The 18,725-nt window shown below is 29.8% G+C and overlaps 2 protein-coding genes and 1 non-coding gene across 5 annotated transcripts; 1 reads left to right on the top strand and 2 right to left on the bottom strand.

Moving 5' to 3' along the window:
- Positions 1-571: 571 nt before the first annotated feature.
- On the top strand, positions 572-688 carry LOC119371496 (U5 spliceosomal RNA). The gene has a single exon (XR_005179120.1). It is a non-coding gene; the product is annotated as a U5 spliceosomal RNA (small nuclear RNA).
- Positions 689-1,279: 591 nt separating this feature from the next.
- On the bottom strand, positions 1,280-4,849 carry LARP6C (RNA-binding protein). Of its 3 annotated transcripts, none has more exons than XM_020679246.3 (10): positions 4,277-4,849; positions 3,330-3,411; positions 3,099-3,193; positions 2,902-2,973; positions 2,728-2,807; positions 2,531-2,609; positions 2,373-2,420; positions 2,230-2,280; positions 1,996-2,124; positions 1,280-1,885 (listed from the first exon to the last, which is right to left on the bottom strand). In XM_020679246.3, the coding sequence occupies exons 1-10, from the start codon at positions 4,742-4,744 to the stop codon at positions 1,634-1,636; spliced, it is 1,356 nt and encodes a 451-aa protein (XP_020534905.1). In that variant the 5' UTR covers positions 4,745-4,849; the 3' UTR covers positions 1,280-1,633. The 3 variants fall into 3 exon arrangements, with proteins under 3 accessions (XP_020534905.1, XP_020534903.1, XP_020534904.1); XM_020679244.3 differs by having other exon boundaries at positions 1,996-2,148; XM_020679245.3 differs by having other exon boundaries at positions 2,212-2,280; positions 4,277-4,848.
- A 5,295-nt stretch (positions 4,850-10,144) lies between these two features.
- LOC105634233 (transcription factor HHO6) lies at positions 10,145-12,920 on the bottom strand. The gene is made up of 5 exons (XM_012217062.4): positions 12,437-12,920; positions 11,909-12,162; positions 11,349-11,748; positions 10,853-10,929; positions 10,145-10,686 (listed from the first exon to the last, which is right to left on the bottom strand). Exons 1-5 carry the CDS (start codon positions 12,648-12,650, stop codon positions 10,402-10,404), a joined length of 1,230 nt encoding a protein of 409 aa, XP_012072452.1. The 5' UTR covers positions 12,651-12,920; the 3' UTR covers positions 10,145-10,401.
- Between the last annotated feature and the right edge of the window lie 5,805 nt (positions 12,921-18,725).

Below are 18,725 nucleotides of genomic sequence, written 5' to 3' on the forward strand. Positions count from 1 at the left end.
AATCAAAGCAATAGTTTACTCCTCATTTTATTATTATTATTATTATTTTTTAATAATTCTCAAATGTACATGTGTTTAAACTTAGATTTTCGATATAGATTGTCACGTCTTTAGTTTTTATTTTTCTCTTTATGAGGATTTTATTAATGTATTTGAATATTTTAATGAAGATGATTCTCCCATTCTCTATATAAATGAAAAGATTGCTTTCAATTTATACATATCACACTCAATTGATACTTTTAATTAAAAAAAACTAAACTATTAACACCCAAATTAAACAAAATAAAAAAAACTTAATTTCTTTATCCAATAAAAACTTATATTGTAAAACAAAGGAATTATAAATTTTTTAAAAAAAGATTTGTTAGTATAAGATTAAAAAATATTGATTTAAAATTGGGCCCAGGAAGGAATGGGGATATGATAGGCCATGCTCAGTGCAAAAAGCTAGGCCCAGGAAACATAGGAAAGCATTTGCGGAAGAGATATCCCACATCGGAAAAGAGAAACATACGAACACAAGAGAGTTTCTATATACTAGAAGGTCGTTCGAAAGCGTCCATCATGCAGCCGCGCGGTGAGCACATCGCGAACTATTCTTTCGCCTTTTACTAAAGAATACCGTGTGCGCGTCGCTGATAGCGGCATACACCAATTTTTGGAGGTTTGACTTTGCTGTCGAGCCCCATAATTCCAGTCAAAGATTTAATTTGAATAAATACACAAATATTTGGAGGGTTTGATCTTGCTTTCGAGCCCCATAATTCCAGTCAAAGATTAAATTTGAATAAATATGTACGCAAATACATTCAAAATATTTGTATATGAACTTAGAAAATTACATTTTTTTGAGGTACCTAAAATAAAAATTGATAACAATTGAATAAAAGCTTAAATTACAAACACAAAAGCTTAGATTATGAACCCAAACAAGGAAATAGCTTAGATTACAAATCCATCATTACTGGCAACCTACCGATAGAGGGTCACCAGTTTCCTAAGGTGTTGTAACCTTCTTATAGCCTTTTTGGACTTAAAAAAACAAGAAAAAATAAAAAGAAGAAAGGAAAAGCAAAAGATGACTACTGACACAAAATCACAGGAGGCTGTTAGTTATCTAACATTTTGAATCATAGGCAATCACAATTTTTATTAATCTGTGATGAAATTTTTATGGATAAATTTTACTGCAAAAAGGCAAATAAATATTCAAGCCTGGCCTGCCAAATTGTTGAAGCAGTTGGAGAGCGGGAAGAGGGAGAGAGAGAGAGAGAGAGAGAGAGAGAGGGAGATGTATCCCTCAAATTCATTATTGGAAATGTTTATACAAATTATATCCAACCCAGAACAACACGGACCATCAAAAATGTCATGCAAGGAAAAAAATATTGCAATCCCCGCATTGGTTGTCACAAGACACACCAAACTGATACTATACAATCTTAAAATTATTAAGAAACATCCATAATGCCTAAAAGAACTCAAAATCATATAACATGCCAAAACTTATTGGCTCCCATAACCAATTCTTGCTTCTCTAATTGCTTTCCAAAACCTCCAGTAGCTTCATAATAACTAATCCACTCAGTACTTAACTAATTCATCAAAATCAAAAAAATAAATACCCTTTTTATTCCAAAATTGTACTAGCCAGAGCTGGAGTTCCTAGCGGCTTTCCACGACCCATGGTGAAACCCCTAGTCCCATCAGGCATTCTTGGACCCCTTGAGGTATGTTTTGCAGATGCTTCACATTGGAGAGAGCAAACAGATTGTGAAGGCGGGGCAAGCAGCCCTCGCCCACCATGGCTTTGACCGCGTCCTCTCACCTTGCCACGAGTTCTTGCCCATCCTTTCTTCAGTGCTCCTGAATTTTCTTCCACCTAAATAAATTCATCATGTGAGATCAGAACATTAATGCCATATTATTTGCATAACGTCACATAAATGTATGAGAAGTAGACAATCATATACACAAAGCGGAGTCGCTTACATTACTCTCATTGACCGAATCTGCATTGTTTGTCGGAGAAGAATCTTCATTTGATTCAGGAACTGGTAATTCTTCATCATCCAAAAGGCCATCAAATTCAGACTTTCTGTTCTTGAGAACAGATTTTGGCTGGACAAGTTCACATTTAAAAACCTACATTAAACAAAAGACTATATGAAGAAGATATTGGAAATCATAAGCTTCGTTTAGGCATACTGAGCATCTGAGAAGCACCCTGACTCGAAGCCCTTTTCTCCAATTCCTCTCATCATTCAACTTTTCAACCTGGTGAAGTAACAAAATCTCATTTTCATTGAAAAGAGAGAAAAAAAGAGAAACTTACATCATAACATATTAACAGTCTGAACTTAACGTACCGCTTTCTCTGCTGTTTCTGGACTCTCAAACTCCACCAGTGCATGCAGCTTTATGCCAAAAGCAAAATGCACATGCACACGCAAACACAGAGTTCATAAGAAAATCTTCCAAATAGAGTCTTCATTCAAAACCAAAACATGCTTAGATTCATGATTACCTTGTTGCTCATGAAGAAATCGCTCTTAGTGCGTGAAGAATTGGATTCTTGGGGATGACATATTCTGATGGTTCTTACACTGATTATAGAAAGAAATTATATAATATAAAACAAAAATTACCTGTTTTATAATTTTTTTTTCTGAGAAAATGTGCTAATATACTTCGACAGAGAAACATAGAGCAATAGATTTTAACCTTCCAACAACACTAAATATTTTCTCTAGGTTTTGATGGGAGTGATCTTCAGGCAAATTCTCAACCACAACAGTACGAGACTGCAAAATGAAAAGAGCTTTAAATCAGCATTGGCAAAAAAAGGTTTTCATTCAAATCAGCATTTTCAAATCTTTATATAAAAAAGAAAGTCACCTGCAAGTCTTCTCTGTCTTTCTCAGTAAAAGGGATTTTACGTTTAACTTTCTTGCCATCTTCACTTACAACCTTAAACCAACACAACAAAAATTTGCAATGTTTAGAGACAGCTGATGATCAGTCTAAATTTTGCAGTTCTTTTGTTTCTATCAATGATAACAAAGAGATTGTGTGATTTTAAGATGAGGACTCACAAGTTTTAATGAGGACTGAAGTGCTTGGGCGAGCAAATGGTTGTTGTTAACAAGAGACTTCATTTTCTTTGTGGAAGCAATCACCGATATTGGTACTGTGGTAGTAGAGAGAAAAATTTTAAGTGAACTCTATCTAAAATCTCAAGGACAATTAAGTGCAATGACAATGATTTACAGGTTCATAAAACATTAAAAAAAAAAAAAAAAACAACGCTCCTCAATAATCCTTACCATAACCTTCAGGATCTTTACTTATGTGTTTTGACATGGATTCATTTGCAAGAAGACTCATGTCACTGAACTGATACTCCACCTGTTTATACACAAACAATAAGCGTAGGTATAATTTCAAGCCTATTTACAGATAATGTCCTTAAATTTTGTAGGTATATAAGTTTAGACAGACGATAACATCTGAGTCTTTGAGGATATATGTTCATGCTTAATGTGCAAATAAAAGGAAGAAATATAAATTCATAATGTTGTGCAGCAAGAAAAAAAAATTACAGGAAACATTTGATAGGAAAATCACAAAGAAGCATAAGATGTGAAAAACAAGGCCTTGGCAAGTTCGAATGGATAAGAGGCTTCCAAAAGATTGTTAGATTAAAAAGGAAAAATGTTATTTCCCCAACACTAGATAATCGCAGTTGATAGATACAAATAAATGCCTATATGTGTAATTAGTTGAATGTTGATCTAGGAAATTTTCTACTTACAATCCCTTTCCATACCCTTATCACTTTTTGCCAAACAGATTATCAGATAATATTTTTGCTTGATCTAAATGAATATTTCTTTTCGATCAACAAAAGGCAAACCATGATGTTGTAAAGAGACAAAGACAATCCAATATATCTTAATCCTACAAGGAATTTGATCCATAAACAATCTTTTTTCACATTCCAATTAACATAGTTGAGTACCTCTCTTGTAATTTCCCGTGTTCTGATTATGTTAACATAAATTTGCCAATAAATGTTAGAAAAATTCAAATCAAAATCAATCTTATCTCTAGGATTATACCCTACTATTTCATTATTCAAGAGAGAACCACATTCAAAGGCTATAACAGAAGGGCTAAAAACCAAAATTAGGTTACAAAATTTACAAACTTATGGTTAATAAAATAAACACAAAAATGAGGGCCAAAAAAATGTTGAAATGCAAAAAAGGACCTGTTTGAGGATCTTTTGGCGAAGATCATCAGTAAGAAGAGTAGTCTTGTTAGAGGAATTGGGCAAAGCAAGATTTGGATTAGAGATCAAATAGGCATGTGGGTCTTGTTCCCCGAGAAAGAACCAATCAGACCCAGTAGTGGCACCAAGATAATGGAAACAAGGATAAAAATAACCAGAAATAGGCATCTGGGTCTGGGCGGCAGCGGCAGCGGCGGCGGGAGAGGCAGCGGGGCTTGGAGAATGCGATCTAGGGACAAATTCAGGTGCTTGCGCATTGAATTTGAAGGGCGCACTATTACTAGCACTGCTACTACTACTAATACTATCACTTGTTGGTGTTGATTTAGGTTTTGATGTTTCTTTGATTTCAATTTGTTGATGAAGATGAGGAGGAGCAATTATGGTTTCTTGTTCCGCTTCATCTTGTTCTTGTTCAATCTTTCTCACAGGCTGTGCTTGAGCCATAATTTTTAAAGAAAAGTTTTTATTTGTTGTTTTGATTTCTCTCTATCTCTATCTCTCCCTCTCCCTCTGCCTCTTCTCTCTCTATCTGTGTTTTGTATCTTGTAAAACTCTTTCTCTCTCCGTTCCTGAACTTTAGTAACTGTATGGAGATATTGAATCCTAATTTCGCGCCTAAATTCAGATTTTTTTTATTTTTTTAATTCTTTTATTACACGAGACCGTTACTCCTGGGTTTGACCGGTTATTTGAGGTTTGGATTTTTCCCATTTGCCACTCTTTGCACTTTTCTCTCTCTTTCTCCCCCTTCCCACAAAATTGGGTCCACAACATCATTATTTAGTTTCTGTTCAATAAATTTTTTTTCTTTTATTTTAAATTTTAAAATAAAATTTTTTTGAGGAATTAAATTTTAAAATAATTAATTTTATATTACAATGCCGGTTGATGCAATGAGATTGGTCTTCTCATTTTACATGCAGGGTGTGAGGTCTCAGGTTCGAGATCTCTCGATCACAAGAGGTTCTTTCCCAATTTGGTGAGTTAAATGAAATGTTACTATTATTATATAGTTCACAATATTTTTTCAGTCCGTTGAACCGTCTAATGAATTTTATAATTTTCAAATGAAAAGGAGGTGGAGGGAGTTAAATTTTGAATCATTTTATTTTTCATGCATCACAATATGCATTCAAGTATTAAGTTAATAGTTTCATCCTAACTTATCATGATTTTAAATTCACATGAAAATGGGTTGTAAAATAGAAAATATATTTTTTAATAATTTTTAAAAAATAATTTAGTGCATTCAATTTATGTGCAAATAATCCACCTGCATTAATATTTAAGGCAGTGATGTGCTTATACATCATGCAAAATGTTTATTTTTATTATTATTCTGTATTATTTTTAGGAAATTTAAATAATAATGTTTGTTTTATTATTGTATTTCAAAGTCTTGAGTATGAAGTTTAATTATTTGTTACTAAAAAAACGGCATTTTGCGACCGACAAATCGATTGCAAAATGCCAAAAAGTCGGTCTCAAAAATCGGTCGCAAATCGGCGATTTTTTTGTAGTGTGTGTTTCCTATTGAATTTTAATGCTGTTAAAAATCTATAGTTTATGTACAGAGTTAAAATGTATAAATAAATGCTTTGTCATGTTATCTTATTATGTCCATATAAATCTCAAAGTAAATAGAAATATAGGAAAAAGAAGCATTAAAAATATTAAGAACTTAAAACTTATAGACTATCGGGAAAAATAATATTGAATATTTTATTACTTAAAAAGTAATATTAATTATATATATATATATATATATATATATATCATTGAATAATAATAACCTCATAAAAAATAATTTTGAAAATTATTTAAATTTAGAAAATTTTATCTATGCTAAAAAAATAAATAAAATTAAAGGAAAAAAGAAAGAAATTCTAAGGTAGCAAAACAAAAATCAAAGTCAATGGAAATTTAAATTTTTTTAGTATATATAATTTCATGTATTTTCATTGAATAATTTAAATTATAATCAAATTATATTTATGGATTTTTTTTAGCGATTTCCATTTCATTCGTCCCTACAACTATAACCAAAAAAAAAAAAAAAAAAGCATTAAAATTTTTGTTCCATTCCATATAGACATATATTAAACAAAAAAATAAAAATTCATATTTCAATTTTCATTCCATTCTATTCTTAGGGCTATAAACGAGACAAGCTGCTCATAAGCTATTTAAAACTCGATTCTGAAAAAGCTTGCTCGAGCTCGTTTGATAAACCTATCAAACCGAGCTCAAGTTTAAGTCATTAGCTTGCAAGCTGCTCACAAGCCAGCTCTATCGTGCCAAAAGCTCTCGAGTTAGCTTGATATGCCAAAATTAATTAAAATCTACGTTAAAACAATGCCTTTGGTTTTAATAGATTTTGAGCTAAAAGTTGGCTCATTTATGATTATCGAGCTCGAACTCAGATTTCTGAACTCACCAAAGCTGGGCTGACTTGTTTATAGCCCTACAATCCGCTATTCACAGCTCACTCCAAACCTTTATTTCCAATACTTGTGAAAATGGAGAGTTGAAAAGGCCTAGTGGGTTCATACAATGACTTTGATCCAATGTGAGCCAACTCTCCATATTAGAGGGCTTAAGAAGCTTGAAGCTCAAATATAACATATTAGGCTTCAAGTGGTCAAATTATTTTATGTGGGTTATCAAAAATTGGAATTGGGTTTCAAGCCCAAAAGTGAAGATTTAGGAGCATTTTATAATTGTCTTTTTCTTCTTTCCCTCATGCTGAATTTTTTTATCATTTAAAACACACGCCTGCCAGAAAATGTGAAGCTAACAATTACTCTACAATGGAGATATACTCATTCCAAATAAGATTTTGAAACACCATGCTTTGTCCAATTCATCATCAATGGCAAAGTTAAAACAAGAAAATCATAATAATAATAATAATAATAAAAGATCAGTCAAAAATTTTATGAAACTGGAGACACTGTCATTAGTAATAATCATAATCTTCTAGATAATTTTCACCATTCATTGTAGTTAAATGGGTAAAAAAAAAAAAAAAAAAAAGCTCATTTTAGGTTAAATAGAGAGCATAATTGATATAAAAACAATGCTTAAAATAGAAAGTGGAAAAAGTACCAATATACTCATATTGTCTGCCTTTTCTTATGATCACAATTCACCTTTCTTGAGAGCTTTCTAAAAATTAGCAAGAGTTATTTTTATTTATTGTTTCCTTCATCTATTTAATTGGATTAATGCTACACAATATAAATACAACCCTCTGCTAAAAAAAAAAAAAAAAAAATCCAAACCAACCAATAAATTTTGATTTAATGGTATTAATTAATAGTCTTAAGAGGATAGTATAATTAATAAAAAAAATAGCAAACAAGTGATCACTATAATAAATTTTAATTTAAACATTTTTCAATATTTTGACACTAAAAAAAAAAAAAAAGAATTGCATTTTTCAATAACCTTTTAAATAAGGTGTTGGTTGGGCTTTTTGCCAAATAATATATTTAATTTTTTGATAGCTTTCTTCCATTTTAAAGTTTCCTAATAATAAAAGACCTATGAAGAGGGATCATCATCTCTGGAAGGAATCTTCAATAGGAATATTGTTCCTTAAGTGGGACCAATTAATTGCTGCCATGTGGGTAGCTTAGCTGCTATTCTGCACATATTCCATTCTCTATCTTCTATTAAAAGAAACAAAATAGTCCCTTGGATTTCAAAATCTAATCAAGGTAATCAATCAATTAATTAATTAATTAATTAATTAAGTTTCTTAACCTTATTTAGAAGGACTAATCAATGAGAGGTTCCATCATTTTCACTCTTTCAGTAAACAATTTCAAATACCATTTTTAAAGTTACCTGATCAATGTGGGCTCCTTCATTATATATCTTGTCTGTAAGATTCTCTCTATTATTTTGTTTCAGAGAGTGACTGTTTTGTCATGCATGTATAGATATAGCAACTGATTGTGTTTTTGTTATTTATTTCAAATTTTTATTTTTTTAACAATAATAATTAGTGGGATACTACTGGGTTAGGTGAAAGGATAAAATTAACAAAAGAAAAAAAAATTATTGATTTTTAACAACTGTTCACACAAAATATCGAATCTAAGACCTTTGAAAAAATTATGTAATTAGCTGGAGAAGTGATTTAAATGGTAAAATACGTTAAAATTTACGAAAAAACTTTACAATGTAGGCGTAAACCGTGAAATTCGGTGAACTAAATTTAGAAGAACAGTAAGAGCAAGTGATTATTTGTATAATCTTACCAATTTTTATTAATAAAGACAATCTTATTCCAGAGTAATTTGAGATTGTCCACAATCAGAGTCACAAGAAAGAATATGAAGAAATATAAACCCTCCAAAATATTCTCACAAGGCAAGTCTGGATCCTGAATTGTCTTATTGGACAAGAATAACCATTTCTTTTAAGGAATTTTTATTCTTATCTTATAAAAAATAATAGTTCTCACTATGTATCATGGAGCTTAAAATACACCAACAATCCCAAAGTGGTAATAATTTTGACTATAGAGATTTAGAAAGAGACAACTTTGGATCCCATATGTCTAAATCTTGAGCAAAATGACAAAATTATATAGTAGAATGTGATAACACATCATCAGTATAATAAGTTAAAATCACAATTTAAGAAAAATAAAATACTTATTTTACTCACAAATATAAGACATTTAAAATTTTTTACAGCAGACAAATCAAGATATAGTCTAATGATAAGTGTATATACGGTTTAGTAATAAATCTAAGTTTGAATCATTTCTTCCCTAATACTAAAAAAAAGAAAGAAAATATATATCGATTAAGCAAACATATAGTTTAAAGTTTATGTATAGTAATTAAGGAAACAATTAATTTTCTATAATAAACCGTTCTTTAATTCATTAAATTACTATTTATCTCATATCATCAATTAAATTAAAAATAGTTAATGACTTAATGTGTCTAAATTTAAAAAAAAAAAATTCATTAATCACTTCTTAATATTTTCAAAGCACAGGTAGAGAAAGTAGTCAATGGTGGATGTTCGATTTTGCCTATTTCACAGGACATCCTAATTTGGATGCTTTTATAAAGATTCACGAGAATAATAATTATTATGCAACCGTAAAAGATGTTATATCCCGCTCGGCTAGAACCCATACTGCTGAGTTTTACAGCCATAAAGGATGGGATATCTGGCTTGGCTAGAAGCCCACACTACGGGGCTTCGCTTGGATGCTTTTATCTATTAGTAAAAAATTAATTAAAACTGAAAAATAAAAATAAAAAGACTGCCTATTTCTGCAATATTTTTCTATAGAAAAAGGAAATATGATTCCCATAAATAATAATAATAATAATAATAATAATAATAAAGGAAAAGATATGACTTGAAAATTCTTGAAGACCAATTAAAAACGAAAGGGACTATCAACATTGAAAATGAAATATTCCTAATTTCCAATTATAAATCCTTATGGAGACGGCAAAAAAACTACAAAAGACTAGGAATCTTACAATAATTACAGGTGGAAAGTTTTTGGCTTTCCTTCCAACCAGATGGAGAATTTTCTTATTTTATGGTTTTCCTCATCAGAAATCTACCAAATTTCTTCTTTTCTCCTAAAGCAAGTCCAAAAGAAGAATTTTAAGCAAGTCTTCAAGCAAACTAGAGTTTGCTTGAACTAGTGCTCCAAGAAATCCTTTTGATCTAAATCCATTTCTTTAAATTAAATTTCAAGAAAGGGTATTCAATTCCAATGAAGAATTCAGTAATTGACAAAGAAAAGTTTAGCAAACAGGAGTTCTAATAATTAATGACACTGGAAAAAGCTTCAAGGGCTGAGAATAAGTACTTCTTTGTATCGTTCCATGCAAAGATGGACGTTAGAATGCTTATATCAATTCCGAGATAATACAAAAACTCAATTTCAAGACAGATGGAAGCTAATCCTGCAAAATTTCACAGCCTCTCCACTCTCAATATCCCTCTCCATTATATAAAAACTTTTAGTATTATTTTTCTTTTCCTTTTTAACTCATATAATCCTCCCATGTATAGTTTTATCTGCAAAATTCTTGGTGAATAGATACACTCTTCTATACATCATCTTTTCCTGATCTGTGAATATGACTCTTCCAGCTATAGCCTTCAGATTTGGCATCCTCGTCGTCTTCCATGCTATCACCTCCTGTAGTAGAGGTTCCTCCAGTGTTTCCTGCCAACTGGAGGGGACCCTGAGGAGATCCAGACTGCGAACTGGTAGCCTTTGATGAGTCGCCATATTGATCTTGGGACACCCATAAACCCCCCAAAACAACTAAAGATTGGTTTGCAGGGGCAGCTGTAGCTGTTGGCATTCTTCGTGTATGTAGTCTGTATTTCTGTAATGGCAACAACGGTCTTCCATCAAACTCCAGAATTTCTCATAAGTAAAAAAAAAAAAGAAAAAAAAAAGAAAAAAAAAGGGAATTGCTTAAGCAATTTAAGCATTTTCTTTATTCTTTCTGATATCAAACAAAGGGATGCAATGAAAAATTGGTAACTCACTTGTAAATGACTCTTCACTTCATCATTTGTCAAGCCATCAACTTGCATTAGTTCTCTAATCTGCTTTGGAGTGGCAGCTGCAGAAGATGTCCATAAAATTCAAATTAGATCTTAAAAAAATATAGTCAAAGTGCAAAAAATTGAGACAGCTAATAAGCCCTAAAAGATCAATCAATTCTACTTTCAGACTTGGATCAGATTCATTAATATTTCCCATTCCAATCACTTATCTAATCTCTAATTCCTTGTTTCTAACCAAATTAGAAATAATATTGCAAACTTTATCAGCTTATATCCAAATCTTCAAACCATACACCTAGCTTTATAACTAGACTTGGATTAAACCACAAAAAAGCCATCAGCATTTTGCACATTGCGTCCATTAATTTTGTAATTAAGCAAATCTATGCAATTCTACACTATACAGTATCTTTATCTCTCATACTGAAGGACATAAAAGTTTCATATGAAATGAAATTTAGTATCATGTGCTAACCTTGAGAGCCTCCAAGTTGCTGTAAAGCATTGACAAACCGGCGATGCAACTCTGGGGACCAACACCTTCTCTGCTTCCTAGCAGTTTGTTGCTGAGATGGCTGTAGTCCATTTCGTAAATTTAATTGAGGATTAGGGGCAGAAGAAGAAACTGCTCTACTACAACTGGTTCTTGAACCTGTAGAGACAGATTCTTCCCTCAAGTTCTTGATTCCAGGAGTTAAAAGAGAAAGACCAGGAATCGGCAATTCCTCACTATTCTGATTATGATTCTTATTACTGTCTTCCTTTCTTGACAAACCAGTGTAGGTCTTAAATGGCATAAATGCTCTTGCTGCATTTCTGCTTTTACATGCTTGGAATGTGTCCTCATTTGCATACTGATTTCCTTTCTTTGTTGACTGTTCAAACAAAACAATAAACAGCAAAACAAATAGACAGATCAATTTCCATTTCTTTCCTCTTTTTAAAGATTTTTCAATTTGGGAACACATCGTACAAACTCAAATAAACTACTTCAGTTAATTTTTTTTCTTTATTTGGTTGTTCTGTAATAGTTACCTTATATTCTAGTTTGAGATTTTGTTTTGGATCAAAGATGTAGTCAGTAGAGGAATGTTCATTACTGTTCCATAACTGAACAGAGCTCATCCAATTTTTCTTATCTTTATAGTCTTTTTCCTTTTTGATTGGACTTTCTTCTTCTTCCTCCTCCTCCTCCTCATCACTCTTCTTCAATGGAATGAATTCTTCTAAAACTGGTCTATTATTTGATGTTGTACATTGCATTGACTCTGTCTTCAAAAATAGAATTGCTGCAACATAACAGTAAATAAACAGCCAAAGATAAGCATCATCAACAAGAATCATAACAAGTCGATTGATCAAAATTATCAAAATCAGAAAAAAAAAAAAAAAAAGCAAAAATCCCATTTCGCATACTTTCTCCATTCACAAAAGTAAGATGAAAACAACCAAAATTCATCAAAATCTCAAAAGCCACCGATCAAAAACATTCAAAAAATCATTTAAAAAAAAAGAATGAGATAAGTATTGTGATAAATATAAATTCAGGAGACAAAAACCAACCATCATTTAGGAGGAGCATGCAAAGGGGAAGCTCGCGTTTAAACGCATCGATCTTCCTCATTTCCTCTTCCAATCCCTTGACAAAACCATCAAGTTTCGAAACCTTTTCCGAAACGTCTCCGATCATCGAAACCTCCTTGAGAAAATCACTGATCGTTTTGGGCACATAAGTTGGCCTAAAATCCAAGCTGAGCTCAGGTGGAATCGAACCCATTTCTTATATATATGTATCTTAGATTTTCTCTCCCTTTTCCTTTCCTTTTCCTTCGTTTCCTTTCTTTGTTTCTTTCTTTGTGGGTTCTTCGCTAATGGATGCAAGTGTGAAATGAAACAAGGAAGAGATAGAGAAATGGCGAGATCTGCATTTATAGAGAGAATATATATATATATACATATATATGTATATGAAGTGTGAGAGAGAAGAAGTGTTATTTTTTTTCTCTTTTTCTTTTTTTCTTTTGAAAATCAAAATTAAGAGAGAGTAGAAAGGAAAATACTAAGCAACGCGAACGCGAAGATTCTGTTTTTGGGTTTTTCGGGTTATAAATTCTATTTCGCGTCGTCGCATATTTTATCTATAATTTTAATTTCACCTATTGCTGAGTTGACTCACCCTCCACACGGTTTAACTCGGATTTTTTTTTAATATATTTTTGTAAAAAAGTTTAATTGGGACTTTAACTCTCTATTATTAATGAAATGTTATTTAATTTCCTTTTCCCCTTTTCGTTAACTAAAATAATTTGAAAATTTTCTATTTTATTTAAAATTATATGCTATCGAAAATAATAGTTGATTTTTATTTTATTTTTATATTATATATTATTTTCGAATCTCACTAATGTGATATTCTTTTCCAACGCCGAAAAGAAAAAATAATAAATTTTAAGAGAATCATACTGATCTGAATTTTTATTAATTTATTTTCTTCTGTACTAACTAATTTTCATTAAAAAATAGATAAAAGGTCTAAGAAAGATTTTATAAAAAGAATCAGCTTACAAGTTAATAATCTATAAATCAAAATTTAAAAAGAAAATCCAATGTTTTCAACAGTAATTTGCAATATTTAGAGTTACTAAATTTTTTAGCTTTGAAAAAGTGACGTATAAATGCAAAATTTAAGTTTCCTGATTGAAACAGCTTTGTCAAATTCGAGACTGAGTTGAGCAAATTGGAATCTCCTGTGTGTCGTACTCGTACACCCTTTCTTTTTATTTATTTATTTATTTTAAATTGTTTTGGCCTTTTGGATCTCGAAAGGTTTTATTTGGTTAGAATAGAAAATGAAGAGGAATTTCAGACTTTCGATTGATAAGTCAAGTCATAAACCATAAGTTGTATTCACACAGTAAAATTATTATCATCTTGTAGTTTTATGAAAATTATCTCACATTAAACTTGAATTTTAATTAACTTTCCCATCTCTTAATTAAGATATTAAATTTATTATTTGTATATTAAGAGTCTGTTCCGCAAATTTGACTGTATTGATAGCTATTAGCTTATTAATATTTAACTCTCAGCTGTTTAAGTAGTTTTTTTGTAAAACACTAAAAATTAAACGTTACGAGTTAATTTTTTTATAAAACGCTATATTAACCATTTTTTTACAAAACGCTATATTAACCGTTTTTTTACAAAACGTTATATTAACCTCTAAAAATTGCTTAAAAAGCTATTGTCGAAAACGGCCTAAGTGAGTTCCCAAATCTCTTCTAATCAAAAATAACAAATATATATATAAAAAGTGTGGACTATCTTCTTGCTTTCTATAATAATGTGAAAAATATAATTTCAACTCGTCTAGCTTCCAATCAACTAAAAAAAAAAAATTCGACTTAATATTATGTGTGAAATTTTATGATTTATATATTATATTATTTAACACAATTATAATGGAGATTATTCGAAATTAAATGTTACTACAAGCAATTTATAAATGATTTTTTTCTCCTTTAATAATCATATTGGACCTTTTAATTTGAAGAAATTATTAAAATAAATTTAGGGAAAAAATAGTTGAATTCTGGGTTGCATTTGAATTTTCTAGATAAGAATGCCCATAGGGTATCAATTAATGCAAATGTTAGTAGTTCAAAGAAATATATAGTTATTAGGGAGATGCATTTTGCTAAGAGGTTAAAAATCGTTAATGCTTTACGGTATGCGAGAAATTAAAACCTCCTGATTATTAAAAAAAAGAGATATATAATTGTTATAACATTAAATATATAAAGTCTTTTTTTTTTTTTTTCTCCCCTTTGAGAAGGCTTACACCATATGTTTAAATGTGATGAATGATTATTCACCAACGTGGAATTTGTGCTAATCTACATCAAATCACTTTTTATCTAGGAATAAAAACTACCCCTCAAGAAGATGAAGTACTCTTTTTTGCACTTTTAATGCAAAACCTTTTCAATTAAAAGTTGCAAAAACAAAAGAGTGGTCCAACCATAAACCATCAAGCACCAAAATGTAAAAACAAAAAGTAAAATTAATAAGGTGAGATTTCTCTCTCTCTTTTTTTTTTTTTTTTTTTTTTTTTTTTTTTTTGTATTATAAGATTGGCCTTACATAAGAATCACCTTAGATTTTACTTTTATATTAATGTAATTTTAAATTTAATAGCTCTTATATAAGTTTAATTTTATTAGAAATAAATTCATTATTTTTATTAATGATAAAATTTAAACCATTTAATTTTATTTCAAAAAGTATCATTTAAATTTGTAAATTTTTTTTTTTAATCAAACAATAGACTTGGAATTTTGTGGGTATTATAGTTTATGAATTTTTGAAATTCATAAATTTACATTCTGCCAATTTAAATGACCAAAAAGTCATGCTTTAAAATCAATATGATGAATTAAAATTTTGTTATCTTTTATAAAGAATAAAAGTGGTGAAAACACTCTCTTACTTGTCAATAATTTTAGTCTTAACATTTTGAATTAGACAAGTTAAAAAAGAAAAAAAGAAAATTCTTGAGACAGTCAAATTGACTTTCCCTAATGTTGTTATTATTATATTTGATATCAAATCTTAGATTAAAGTAAGAAAATGGGCTTTACAGTCAAATAAAGGGGAATTATTATAATTTTTAAAAAAAAAATCCCTTTTTCTAATGTTTCTTTGTGGTCTAAGACAAGAATCATTCATTTCCTTTAAGGGAACAAGAGAAGGCCACCAAGGTAGAATGTGGAGGCAAGGCTTTGACCAATATGATCCTAAAACTTGCAAAAATTAATAATTTTTTAACCACATTTTTTTTTATCTTAACCACTTTTCTATCTCTAATTTATTTTCTTATTACACTAATAAATGAGATTTTTTTTTTTTTTTTTTGGCTATTGGTAAGATTCTTCTATGTTGTTGGAATAGGGACTTTTTCTCAATTTCAAAGGGAATCACTACTTTTTGTAGCTTATATGGGTTAATTGGTGGATTAGAAAATTTTGTTCTTTTGATGATTCCAAAAACCTCAATTTAATGGTCACCTTTGCTCAAAGGTCCACATGCCACCTAAGGAATCTTTGTTTTTGCATAAACATTAGTTGCCTCTCTCTTCCATTTTATTTATATAACTCCAAACAAAATGGGAAAAGATACCATTTTATGCTTGTCTTTCCTATTGTAATTGTAATGGAAAATCCCTCCTTCTTATCATTTCTCTCCAAAATAGCAAATAATTCTAGATTTGATTTTCATTTTGTGTGAAAAATTTTTTGAATAGAAAATGACTGTCTGTAACTTCAAATTTTAAGACTAATTTACCGATAGAGTTAGATAAAATTTTGATAAGCTAGTGAATAATAGAGTTCTGCAATATTAATTTTAGACCTATAAAATCAAAATATGAAATATTATGTTCACTTATCAATAAATTTGTATCTAATTTTATTTAAATATACTATTAGCAATAATAATATTATAGGTTTTTAATCTATCCTCAAAGCAATTTATTACTGACATGTGTAGATATATATTAACACTAACATATGATTCATACTATTTGTGAACAATAATTATGAGCTTACAACAATTATAATATTTTTTTTTCTTGATTATGATCTAAAGTTCAATATCTTGTTAAAATGATGATTGAATAGTTAAATCTATAATTTTTTTAAAAAAAATTTGGACACAAATTATTTTAATAAATTATTCTCCAAACACAATTCACTTCTTTTATTTTATTCATTGGGAGACCCAATGGATCGAAATAGTATTGCTAACTTATCAAATTAATAAAAATATTTGTAATGGAGATAACTCGAACTCGAGATTTCTCATTCTTCACATAAATAAGAAGACTAATCATACCACGTATGATTGAGAATTCACTTATTAATTTAATATTTCATAATTTTCACAAATTAATTAATTATTGACCTAAGATAAACATTAACTTATTGACTTGGTAAGTAATGATATTTTTTGAAAGTGTAGGAAGTAAAATAAAAATCTTTGAAAAAATTGGTATTAGATTCCCTTTCAAGAAAAGGACATGTCAGTGGCTGATTGGACAAAGTTGATCATTCAACACCAACCTCAAAAACCCATGTTGGAGATTTGTCAAATTGTTTAAGCTTAGAGATGAGGAATCTTGGGTGATGTGGGTCCCAATTTTCGATATTGCCTGATATTTCAGTAATGTAATGTGTTAAGGGAGAAGAAGAAGAAGATGCTCCTTTTTCAAACCCACCAAAAAGGACAAAAGCATTTACAGCCAATTAGATTCCTTCTATTTCTCTTCCATAGAATTAAGAATCTCTCTCCCCAATCAAAATTCAATCACTTAAATTAATTCTTCTTCTTTTATTTTTTTAAAATTTTTTTTATCCATTAGTGCGCCTAATTTACATATTGAGATATGTAAACACATGGCACTGAGTTTAAATAAAAATTATGACTTAGAGATAAAATTTATCTGAAAATACAATAAAATTCTATTCATCCAACCACTTTTTATCACTTAAATTCATTATTCACTGACAAATAATTAATTTATTTTATATATAATTTTTTAAGATATTTTATTATTTTAATTTCTATCTGAAACTATTGGATCCACATCCACTCCGGGTTCCCGCATCTCCATTAGTTTTGTCGGATGCTTCCACTCGAAGAATCTTTTGAGTATTTAATGTGAATTTCCCAATTTAACCTTTATGTACTTTTTTTGTCGGATTAGGATCTTACGATCAGGGGCAACCAGCGCTGCGTTGCAGATTTTATTTTGAATTGTGAAAAGAAAAAGAAATAATTAATGAGAATATTATTTAATTAATTTATTTAAAGAAAGGAAATTTTCTCTACCAAAAAGAAAGGTAATTTAAGTGATTTACTTGATAATTTTAAAGTCTAATATGAAATAATTTATGGGATATTTATTATAAAATTACAAATTTTAACAAAAATAGTTTTTTTTAACTGAATTTTAACAAAAAATAGTTGAAACTTATATGTATAATTTTTGCCAAAGAAGCTAAAATTGTCAAAGAATTTCTGAAGTCGTCGTTCCTATCAACAATGTCTATATACGCGCGCGCGCGTGTGTGTAAATTTTGTGGAATCATTTCAATATTGAAGTGCAGTGGATGCATTTTAGCTAATTTTCCAATTCCTAAAATTGATTGATAGGTACTTTCCTACAATAGAATTTGGACACGTTTAATTTTCTAGAGGCATGGATAGGGGCATTTTAGTAAGTTAGGTGCAAGGCTTTCCCACTGTTAATATTCTATCTAAGAGCAGTCAAAAGGGAATAAGATTCTCTTAATGCAGCCTCTAATGAAAGTAATGATGGCATAGAATAGAATTGAAGCCAAAGAAAACAAATTCATATATTCTAAAAATATATTTAAAATGAAAAGTTTTGGTCAATTCAAGAAAAACTTAAATAAAAAGGGACAACGTTGGCTTCACCAAGTAAAATGGTAATTAAATTATACATACTCCATGCACAATGCCATAATTTTTAATATGATGCTATAAGAATCCAACAAATGGTATATATACATGTATACATATACGCTTTTGGTATTACCAATTTACAATGCATATCTCTGTGCCTTTTTTAAACATCAGACTATTCTCATTTTTTGGAGTACCTCATTATTCGTTTTCATAAATAATATTATAGAAACCGTCTGTTAAACTGAAAGGACAGTATCAATTAAATTGTTCATTTTTATTAACTTGTAATTTTAGTCTTGTGGCACTTTAAATTTTGTGAATGACCTATTATACATTTGAACTTGTAAAATTTGGTAACAAATAT

The sequence above is a fragment of the Jatropha curcas genome, chromosome 11 (genome assembly GCF_041381405.1).
Source record: "Jatropha curcas cultivar XTBG-Jc1 chromosome 11, XTBG_Jcur_1.0, whole genome shotgun sequence".
Classification (NCBI taxonomy): domain Eukaryota; kingdom Viridiplantae; phylum Streptophyta; class Magnoliopsida; order Malpighiales; family Euphorbiaceae; genus Jatropha; species Jatropha curcas.